General features: G+C 36.5%; 2 protein-coding genes and 1 pseudogene across 2 annotated transcripts; 2 read left to right on the forward strand and 1 right to left on the reverse strand.

Moving 5' to 3' along the window:
- The first annotated feature begins 2,263 nt into the window (after positions 1-2,263).
- Positions 2,264-4,398, forward strand: LOC131612336 (protein PHOTOSYSTEM I ASSEMBLY 2, chloroplastic-like). Its single transcript, XM_058884129.1, has 3 exons — positions 2,264-2,563; positions 3,717-3,978; positions 4,115-4,398. The coding sequence occupies exons 1-3, from the start codon at positions 2,348-2,350 to the stop codon at positions 4,180-4,182; spliced, it is 546 nt and encodes a 181-aa protein (XP_058740112.1). The 5' UTR covers positions 2,264-2,347; the 3' UTR covers positions 4,183-4,398.
- A 322-nt stretch (positions 4,399-4,720) lies between these two features.
- Positions 4,721-6,380, reverse strand: LOC131614633 (uncharacterized; annotated as a pseudogene).
- Positions 6,381-7,402: 1,022 nt separating this feature from the next.
- LOC131614634 (uncharacterized) lies at positions 7,403-10,774 on the forward strand. The gene has a single exon (XM_058886194.1). It carries the CDS (start codon positions 7,403-7,405, stop codon positions 10,772-10,774), a length of 3,372 nt encoding a protein of 1,123 aa, XP_058742177.1.
- Positions 10,775-11,196: the final 422 nt, after the last annotated feature.

Raw genomic sequence — 11,196 nt, forward strand, 5'->3', positions numbered from 1 at the left:
GAATATCATAAGAAAATAAAAGTTATACTTGTATATTGGTCCAACTTTTACTTTTAAGTATAATATAAATTTAAAATAAATTTTTTTATTTAATTATAAAAATTATATATAGTAAGTAATATGTAAATATTTTTATAAATATTTTAAAAATTTTAAGATTTATCTTGATTTTAGTGAGATAAAATCAAGATAGATCTTAAAATTTTAGATTTGGTACATCGAACTCACTAAAATTTAATTAAATCCAATAATAAAACCAAAATTGATCTAACAACCTACAAATTTTCCAAATGGTGTTTGTTTGATGAATTAAAATTATAACTTCAGGAATATCATTTTTAGTGATATCCATTAGCAGTGACTATCAACAAGTTTATGAATAAAATGAGTGTACAACTACTACATTGAGAGAGATATGTAATGATAATGTTGGTTATAAATAATTGCTCGTGGATCTTCAAAACAATCTTGAAACAAAGAGAAATGGTTCAACAGATGCAAACTTAGAAGAATACTAAAAAATGCACAAAATTTTCAATGTAACAAATGTACAATGGATTCAAAGAAGATCTGCAAGTGGTGCAATGAAGGAAGCTTTTTTTACAACAATATGGAAAGACAAAGAGCCATGTCTGTCTTATGGTTAGCTTGCCCTAAGAAACTTGCAACAAAAGAAAGGCTTCATAAATTTGGTATGATAGATAGTGACAGTTGTAAATTTTGCTCTCAGGTTGAAATAATCCACCATTTATGCTTTGATTGTGCTGGACTTAAACACATTTGGGAACATGTGTTTGGAGTGGATGACAATTCACCATTTACCGAGAGGTTGGAAAGAAGAGATGCCTAGGGTTATTCAGAATTGCAAAAGAAAAGAAGTGCATGCACAAATATCGAAGATAGCTATTGCGAAAATAATTTATGAAACGTGTAAGTATATAAAGGATATAAGTTATGGTAATCAAGTACATAACAGAAAACAGAAGAGAAAATTGTATACACAATATTATATAGAAGTTGGACTAGGCCTAAACTAAGAGATCATATAGCAAGGTTGATGTTAGATTAGCTTAGGCTTAGTTTGGAAAGAAGAGATGCCTAGGGTTATTCAAAATTGCAAAAGAAAAGGAGTGCATGCACAAATATCGAAAATAGCTATTGCGGAAATAATTTATGAAACGTGTAAGTATATAAAGGATATAAGTTATGGTAATCAAGTACATAACAGAAAACAGAAGAGAAAATTGTATACACAATATTATATAGAAGTTGGAATAGGCCTAAACTAAGAGATCATATAGCAAGGTTGATGTTAGATTAGCTTAGGCTTAGTTTGGTTGTGACTTGGTGTTTTGGGGTTGGATCGTTTGTAATCGCCTTTGTATAATCATTTTTTTTTGCTATATCAAAATTATTTTTTGATCCAAAAAATATTAGAGTAAGTTATGGTTGGTTATTTTATATTTCCATGAGAATATAAGATTTCCATCTTTTGACATGAAAATAAAAATGAAGAAGTTCATGAACAAATCATATTTTCGAGAATAAAAAGTACCCGGACATAATTTGTTAAAACATAAAACAAACTAGGAAATATGTGAATTTTAATATCATATTTTCGAGAATAAAAAGTACCCGGACATAATTTGTTAAAACATAAAACAAACTAGGAAATATGTGAATTTTAATATCATATTCTCGAAAATAACATTGATATGCGTGAAACAAACAGCCCCTAAACGCTTCTCTCCGTTACATACTATTGATTATGTGTTAGTTTAGAATTTGTTAATAGTTTTTTCTTAGAATTTGTTTTCACTTCCTTCCACAAAATCATGTATCATGTGAAACTCGAGATTGAGAGTATCAAATTCTTGATAGTTTCATTACTAGTCGTGCTTCTAAATTTCATATAACTTATTATCTCCATTTCTTATGACTAAAAAGGAGAATGCAATATCTTCGTTAAGCCAACTCATTTGATAATTATGCAAAGACATCATATGCAGAAACGCAGTTCGAGCTTGCTATATTTTAATTGTTTACCTTAAAAGAGTGAATTTAAGCCACTAGATTACTTGAACGAAATTCGATGATGTATTTTGGGAGGTCTATAACAAATATAAGGCAGTGGATTGAGAAATTATTATTAGTAACAATTGGGCTTCAAACTTTTCTTTTAGCGGGCTTACAAGCCCACTTTTAACCAAACAAATGGGCTTTCTTAAGTCCATAAACTACATCCAAATCCCTATTCGGATTCATAATCCGGGTACTCACGGGTCATCATCGTGAACTACGAGAACCCGGTTTCAGAAACAAGCGATGAGTACGAGGTTGTAATTGTATGAATGAAACCATAAAGCTGACAATACATGTTCATCCACCACCAATGGCTTCACCGACTCTTCAAATGACAACATCAAAATCATTTCTTTGTCCAAACGCTTCAGCGTTGAAGATTTCGAATCCCTATAAGACATTCACTTTTGGGTCCAATTTCAAAGTTCATCTTCTTTCCCCTAATAACAATGGTTCAGCTTCTACCTGTTCTTCTCATGGGGTCAGTTATCTCTTACGTTTTACCTATAATAGTTAAATAGTATCATCTATTGTAGTGTTGAATGTTTTTTGTTTTAATTAAGGATGTCTCTAGGATTTTACAAATTTGAAGATTCTAATGTTTGTAAGATTGGCATGGTATTTGCAAGTGTAGTTTTGGTCCTTGAGAATGGTTTGTCATGAGTTGGTTTATATGTTTGATAGACAAAGAGTGTTTGATGAATTCAGATCATAATGAGAAAACTGTATCTGAAATACAAATTGATCGAGTTTTCCATTATCATATCATGTGTAAATTGTTTTTGCAACCTGAGCAATCAAAGATAGAAGAACAGTCTTTTTAGGAAAGTTCATTCTGCTGAGCGCGTGTAACATCTACAGACACTGCATACTATTTTTTCCTTGTAAAGTTCAGGTTCTAGCTTAGCGCAGATTTGGACAGCATATATGAAAATAGAATATTCAGATGAATTGGAGTACATTTGTCATAAATGGTGAGAAATGAGATAGTTAAATGGCATGAGCTACCTATTTTGCATACTGACATACCCTAAAATCGGATTAAATTATTTCAGGAAGCCATAATGACTTGCGATTTTATTGAATTTACGCGTAAGTCAATTAGTCTACTTAAGTTATGGGATTGAGAATAAATAAAGACTTTACGGTTGTCAAACTCTACCAATCTGAATCTAGCTCCAACGAGGGAAAACTAGTTAATTTGTGCATCAATTTTGAACTTGTTATGCCCTTTTTGCAGGCCAAGTTATGAATACATTCACAAGTTGTCAATTTATCCATCAATTTGAAATTCTGGTTTAGCCGGGTTGGGTCTGGTCTATTCCTCGCTCTTTAGTACTTTTGGACCTTGTATTTCTCTATTTGTGCATCAATTTTGTACTAGTTATGATTTTTTTGTGTGCTGTGTTGTGAACCTATTTTGTGACTTTTTAATGTCCACCAGTTTTAAACTTGTATTGTATGATCTGATCGCCGGTGGGCGAGGAAAGCATCATTTTGTAAATATACTACCGTTTTAGTAACAACTGTAGACTTTTGACAATTTAGATAACTCAATGTAGTACATTTACATTTGCTGTCATACTAGAGGTATGCAAAAGATTGTCATAGCTAACTGTTTCCTCATGTTTCAGTCTGTCTCAAGTTTAAAGAAAGATGAGAACAGACGCAGAAGTGATCTCGAAAATCTGTTTTGTTATGATAAAGCTATCCCAGAAGAAATCATTGAAAAGCCTGTTGGGTTATCTTTGGCCGAAAAAGAAATCGGTAACAATTCTCGATGCACTGATTGCCATGCCAAAGGTGCCATGCTTTGCGCCACTTGTGCCGGTTCTGGTCTATATGTTGACTCCATAATGGAAAGCCAGGGCATAATCGTTAAAGTTCGCTGCCTAGGTATATTCTATTTCCTGTTCAATCTCATGCACCTTGCACTTAAAAAGGATGCACTTGCACAATGAGAATTGTATGACGCTGACAGACAATTTTTCTGTTGACTAATGTTTTTGATTTGATAATTTCGCTCATGTAGGTTGCGGGGGAACTGGTAATATAATGTGTACAGAATGCGGGGGACGAGGTCATCTAGGACCGAAATGATCTATGTTGACTTTTTGGAATTCTGTTGTACTACCAATATGTAATGTTTTGGTTGGCATTGCTTGTAAGTCATAATCATTTTCAATTTTGTTTATGTCAAGGATTTCTACAATTACAAATCTGACCAGTCTTAAGTTCTTAATTATGTAAACTCGTAATATTCTTTTGTCATACAGATCGATTACCTTAAATAAATTTACATGTAAGTTACTTATAGTTGATTTTATGCATGAGCTACTACTTCAATTAACTAAAAAGGCACCTGGAGGAGTTAATTTACACAAAATATACACAAAAATCAAAGAAAACTTTATTCGACATCAAAATTTAGCCGGAAAACAATCATGTTTCATCTCTATTCATGTAGATGGTAAAGTACCAACATTATCAAAGAATTTGTCATACTTGAAGTCTACATTAAAAATAAATCAAGTAATCAGTGTCCTATCCTATATTTTCTAAGGGATGATATGTTCTTTACTGATCTTTCCATGTTTAAGCTCTGCTAAAAATTCTCAGCTGCTGGACTTCATACAGTTCAGTTGGCGAAACTCCTCCTGACTTGCCTTCCTCTTCTGTTACTTCGTGTAGCAATGCGAAACTGCTCCAATCGTGCTTTAATAGTTTGCTCAAATTGCATGTCCTGTGGATTCTGCGCGTAGGCCACATAGTAAGCTGAGACAGATGCTTGTGGCCATGCAAGTGCTAACCGGCACTGCAACAACAATGTTTTATGTTATATGTTAGCCATTATATAAGTAATATACAAAATACTCCCGCCATTCTTATTTATAAGCAAATTTTAACTTTTTACATCTAAAAACAACATTTATTAAATGAATCTAAAAAGTCAAAATTTGCTTATAAGTAGGAATGGAGGGAGTATAGTTTCCATCCAATAATTCTAACTAAGTTCTTACAATGAAATAGCCAATGAAGAAAGCATAAATGGATAGTTCCACGGCATAGTCCTTGTACACTATAAGACTCCAAAATCCACTCACAAGACTACAGATTGCACCTACTGAAACACCACTCAAGAAACAGAATCCACCTGTCAGATCCAAATCTATCAGTTCCCGTAATCGACCTCTGCTCATGAACATCCTCCAAATATCAAAAGAAGCTTGGACGAACCCTTTTTGATAAACTCCAACGTGCACGATACCTCATATATTTCCCCAACTCATAAGACGCGTTGCAAGTTCCATTGCACATGAACAATCATCTTCATATGCATATAGATTTAATAATCGTGCAAAATCTCGGAAGAGTTCGATGACCGGGGCGAGGATGGAGCCTAGAGAAACACTTCCAATTAAGTGTTTGATTGCATTGCATTCTTCATAACCTGCATTGTCCATCCAAGGCTCAGAAAGATCAGTAAGATGTATGTGTCTGCTTGTATGTTTCCAGTCGCTCTTGCGCCTCCAATTCCATACACCAGAAAACAGCAGTAAAGGGTACCGACGGTGATTGATAAGAATGCCAAGCACTTGGTTTTGGCAGGAAGAAAATCTATCAAATCTTGATACATTTTGTCGGTGTATTTGATCATGTTACTGTCATAGACTCGACGTACATACTTTGATTGTAAATCTGCAAATAAGTAAGATCCTAATACAAGTATCAAACTCCATGGAGATCCGATTGACAAAAACATCAATCCCATTTGCAATGTTAACAGTGGACTCAAACAAAATGGGATCCGGAATGCCTCTTTCGGGTTACATGCAATGATACAATGCCATGTAAAACCAAGAATTCCTGCACACAGTGTTGATGCTAGAAGTGGAGGGTACCACTTGAGAGGGTGGAAATGGTGGGTTGTTGAAGAGTCTAAGGTAGGATCATACCTAGTGATGAAAATCACCAAGACTGAAATCAAGTTGCATGTAGAAAAGAATCTTGAATATCCATCTCACTACTTGTGCTACCATTGAATCTTGTGCCTGTACCACCTGAAACAACCAACTTGGCTTTAGCATTCTATAGATTAAACATGCAATAGGATAAACCAATGCCAACACATAGCAGCATTATTTCTGTAATCATGTATCGACAACAATGGTATAAACTCGAGAATATTGTAAGATTATAGAAACAAAAAGAAAGAATACTTGAATGTGAAGAGGTTGCTGCTGTTGAACTTGAAGTTGCTGTGGAACTTGTGGTTGTGTGCTACTGGAAGAGGCCATGCTTCTTGAATTTTCTTTCATTTTCTTGCTCCCCACCAATGTAACAAACTCAGATAGAATTTCAGAGAGAAATTCGTTTTGCTTGGATGGTTGAATCAATGGTACATTTCACATCACAATTGGTTTGCTTTACAAGCTATTTATTGACTATATCTTCGGTCTTCTATCATTTTGTGAAAGCTGTTCAAATATATATATTTGTGCTGTGATGACGTGAACTAACTCTTCAGAAATTATGATGAAAGCGGTTTCTATATTGTGTAAGTCTTTAATCATTGAATTTTGATGTTTGTCTTCTCTCATTCTAAATTGGTGACTCCTGATGTATGTAAATCTTATAATAAATTGTAAAAATTTAAGCGATGTTGTAATTTTCAATTTTTTTTATAAATCATTATTTAATTGGTAACGATTGACTATGGTTAATAATTGGATTCATATTCCGTGAATATGTGCAAAATATTCACAAAGAATAAAGTAAAATTTGCTAAATAAATACGCAGACAAGCATATGTGATTACCCGCTAAAATAAACAAATATGAATGTGAGTGCGAGTATCTTAGTCACTCGTGTTTGGGCAACCTGAATGGTATTTAGCTAAAGTACTCTTTGAGTTTGGATGCATTCCACGTCATCAGGATTGACTCCACGGTCAATATTTCTAGAGTGCAAGATCCATTTCCAGTGCTAGTTTTGATCATGAATGGTCCTTCCTAATTGGTTTCAAGCTTTCCATCCCTGTCATTCTTCTTTCCGATGTCGGCTTGCCTCAGTGCGAGGTCTCTCTATTGGAACTCTCGAGGTTGAACTCACTTTTTGTTTTGACTACGTTTACTTGTGATAGCAGGCCCAAACGAAATACTACAAAGCCCAATTGGTTTAAAGATTATGTGATTTAATATTTTAATAGTTCTAATTTTTTGATGTTATTATTTCTGTTGGGCTGAGCCCATTTAAATGATCCATTAGTTGGAAGAATGTATTTAAACCCCTTAGGGTTTAGAGACAAGGCAGAAAATTAATGATATTGTTTTCCATTTTATTGTTCTTCTTAGTTTTGAGTTTGTCCTTTGATAAAACCCTAGATCTAGAATTAAAGTTGCAGAATCCTTTGTATCAATTTGGTGCTTTCATCTTGAACCATGGCCCCCCAAAACCACCTAACCCTAGAGAGCTAGTTGAAGAAGCTGTCAACACAGCTGACCTACATCTTAACATTGCTATGCAAGAAACCCAACAACAAATGGATGAGAGGTTCCTTAGAACTCATTCAAAATTGGATGAACTTCATACTAGAATGGAGAATGACAAACAAATTTCAGATTCTAGATATGAAAACATCCTAAGTTTGTTGACCAAACTGGCGGTTCAGGCAGAAAAACAACCAGTGGTTACTGTTCCCGCAACCACTATTCAAAGTCCTGTTCACAGCGTGTCCACTGTTCAAAGCGGCGGCACTGTTCATCACGCGAGCACTGTTCACGGCGCAAAGACTGTTCACGGCGCCAGCTCATCAGGTATAAAACAGACTCTAAATTTTTCTTCTATTCCCACCAGCTTTACTATTCCCTCAGCCTTCACCCCACAACAAACCCCTAATTTCACTCGCCCTAACTTCACCCACACAGTCACTCCTCCCAACAGCATTCCACAAACACTTATTTCCACTATCCCTAGATCTCCTTTTCAACCATCACATCATTTTTTCCCCAACCAATCTTACCTTGAACCCCCTTACTATGTGCCACCCCCCATCTTTACTACTACACCGTCATTTTCCACCACACAAATACCCCAAATTCCTTATTCACTAAACCAGCCCTCTACCCCTCTTCCCCCTTTTCGTACTCCCAAATTGGAACTCACCATGTTTGATGGCTCCAACCCCCTTGAGTGGTTGTTTCAAGCTGAGCAATTCTTTAATTTTTATAATCTACCTCCGGAAAACCGTTTAGCCATGATGTCTTTTTACATGAAGGGAGAGGCTTTAGGTTGGTTTAAATGGATGTTTAAAAATAATGAGTTGGTGGATTGGGTTTCTTTCACTAGAGCATTGGAATTACGTTTCGGTCCTTCTACATATGCCAATCACCAAGCTGAGTTATTCAAACTTAAGCAGACTCATTCTGTTGTGGAATACCAAGCCCAATTTGAAAAGTTGGGAAATCAAGTCATCGGCTTATCGCGTGAGGCAATCCTGAACTGTTTCATTTCTGGTTTAATTCCCGAAATTCAGAGCGAATTAGCTATCCATAAACCAGTATCAATATCTCAAGCTATTGGGCTTGCTAAATTGATCGAATCCAAATTACGAGAGGCCAAACCAAAATTTCAGAAAACCTTTTCACCTAACACCATTCGCCCAACTTCCCAAAACCCAACTACTATTGTTTCTTCCCCCCTTACAAAACCTTTACCTACCACACAGCCAGCTAAATTACCCATTCGACGCCTCTCCAATACCCAATTACAAGAGCGTCGAGCCCAAGGTTTATGCTTCAATTGCGACGAAAAATTTATACCAGGCCACAAATGCGCTGCTGGAAAATTCCTATTACTAATTGAAGATGATGAACTCCCCACACCAGAACCACTAGACACTCACGTCGACTCTATCACTTCCATGAATCAAGAGGACACCTATTTCCAACTCTCTCCTCAAGCTGCCAATGGCCAGTTCTGCCCAAAAACACTGAAATTTCAAGGCTCCATCAACGGACTTTCAGTCATGATACTTATCGATACGGGCAGTACCCACAATATTTTGCAGCCTCGTATTGCCCAACATCTTAAACTCCCCACACAACCTATTCCCAATTTCTCCGTCATGGTAGGCAATGGTTCTAAATTGTCTTGTTCAGGAATTTGCCCAACAGTCCCAATCAATATACAGGAAAATTTCTTTGAAATTCCTTTTCATTTACTTCCAATTGAGGGCGCCGATGCTGTTCTTGGAATGGAATGGCTTAGAACTCTCGGTCCACTAATGGCCGATTTCTCTATTCCTAAAATCTCTTTCACTCATGATAACCACAAGATCACTATCACCGGTGACTCTAAGACCCAAATTTCCCCATCCTCTTATAACCAATTTTGTCACCTTTTACACACTGACTCAGTCGCTTCACTTCACCTACTACTTTACCAACCCACACCAGATCCACAACAGAACCCACAACATCCACAACCTAACCCATTTACTGACTTGCCTCCCACAATTCCAACCAAGATTTCCAAAATACTTCATTCATACACTAAGGTTTTTACACAACCCCACGGCCTGCCCCCACCTAGACCTCATGATCATAAAATTCCCATTCTCCCAAACACTCCTCCAATCAATGTAAAACCTTATAGATATCCCCATTCCCAAAAAGATGCAATGACTTCAATAATTCAAGAGATGTTACAAGATGGTATCATTAAGCCTAGCAACAGCCCATACTCCTCCCCTGTCCTATTAGTCAGAAAAAAGGATGGTACTTGGCGATTCTGCGTGGACTATAGGGCTCTTAACGCTGTTACAGTTCGTGACCGTTTCCCCATCCCAACTATAGATGAACTATTTGATGAATTGGGTTCTGCAACTATTTTTTCTAAGATTGACTTACGATCCGGTTATCACCAGATCCGGGTTCTTCCAGAGGACACTCACAAAACTGCTTTTAGAACATTTGATGGGCACTATGAGTTCTTAGTGATGCCATTTGGCCTAACTAACGCTCCTAGTTCTTTTCAATCTGCCATGAACGACTTGTTGCGTCCTTACCTAAGACGGTTTGTACTAGTGTTTTTTGACGATATACTTATTTATAGCTCCAATATTACAGATCATGCAAACCATTTAAAATTGATTTTAGAATTGCTTGTTTCTAATCAATTTTATGCAAAATTATCAAAGTGTGTGTTTGCTGTTCCTAGTGTTGCTTATTTAGGTCATATTATATCAAGTGAAGGTGTAACCCCGGATCCAGAAAAGATTAAAGCTATACTAGAGTGGCCAAGGCCTCGTTCGCTCACGACACTCAGGGGTTTTTTAGGACTCACCGGCTTTTATAGACGTTTTGTACGTCACTACGCCTCTCTCGCCGCTCCCCTCACCGATTTACTTCATTCCACTAAATTACATTGGAGTTCTACTGCAGAGGCAGCTTTTACATCATTACAACAAAAAATGACCGAAACACCAGTCTTGTGTCTTCCTGATTTCTCTCTACCTTTCGTGCTGGAAACCGATGCTTCCGCAATTGCAGTTGGAGCCGTTCTGTCTCAGCAAGGACACCCAATCGCCTTCTTCAGCAAAAAGATGTGCAACCGCCTTCAAGCCTCCTCTGTGTACGTACGCGAGATGTATGCAATCACCGAAGCTGTAAAAAATGGCGTCAATATTTGATAGGCAGACATTTCATCATCTATACAGATCAAAAGAGCCTAAAGAATCTCCTAGTTCAAACTATACAAACACCTGAGCAGCAAAAATGGGCTGCTAAACTACAGGGTTTTCAGTTCGATATTCATTACAAACCTGGAAAAGCTAATCAGGTCGCCGACGCTTTGAGTCGTCAACACACCGAAGATGAGGCCATACTGCTATCCATCTCTTCTCCAGTTCCACAACTCCTTACCCAGTTGAAAGACTACTACAAAACAGATCCAAAAGGAAGAACATTCATGAGTAAAGTACAGACAGAAGTATCACTCCAACATACTTTTCAGATAAAGGATGAGATAGTTTATTTTAAAGATAGAGTTTACATACCCGAGATTCCAGATCTGTGAAAGACCATTCTTGCTGAATACCATTCTACTCCAGTT

The sequence above is a fragment of the Vicia villosa genome, linkage group LG6, assembly GCF_029867415.1.
Source record: "Vicia villosa cultivar HV-30 ecotype Madison, WI linkage group LG6, Vvil1.0, whole genome shotgun sequence".
Classification (NCBI taxonomy): Eukaryota; Viridiplantae; Streptophyta; class Magnoliopsida; order Fabales; family Fabaceae; genus Vicia; species Vicia villosa.

Bases quoted from the DNA above. Each gene is read 5' to 3' on its own strand.
- LOC131612336 (XM_058884129.1), top strand. From the start codon at position 2,348: ATGAATGAAACCATAAAGCTGACAATACATGTTCATCCACCACCAATG. The intron at 2,564-3,716 runs GTCAGTTATCTC...CTCATGTTTCAG, and splicing joins CTACCTGTTCTTCTCATGGG to TCTGTCTCAAGTTTAAAGAA. The intron at 3,979-4,114 runs GTATATTCTATT...TCGCTCATGTAG, and splicing joins CGTTAAAGTTCGCTGCCTAG to GTTGCGGGGGAACTGGTAAT.
- LOC131614634 (XM_058886194.1), top strand. From the start codon at position 7,403: ATGATATTGTTTTCCATTTTATTGTTCTTCTTAGTTTTGAGTTTGTCC.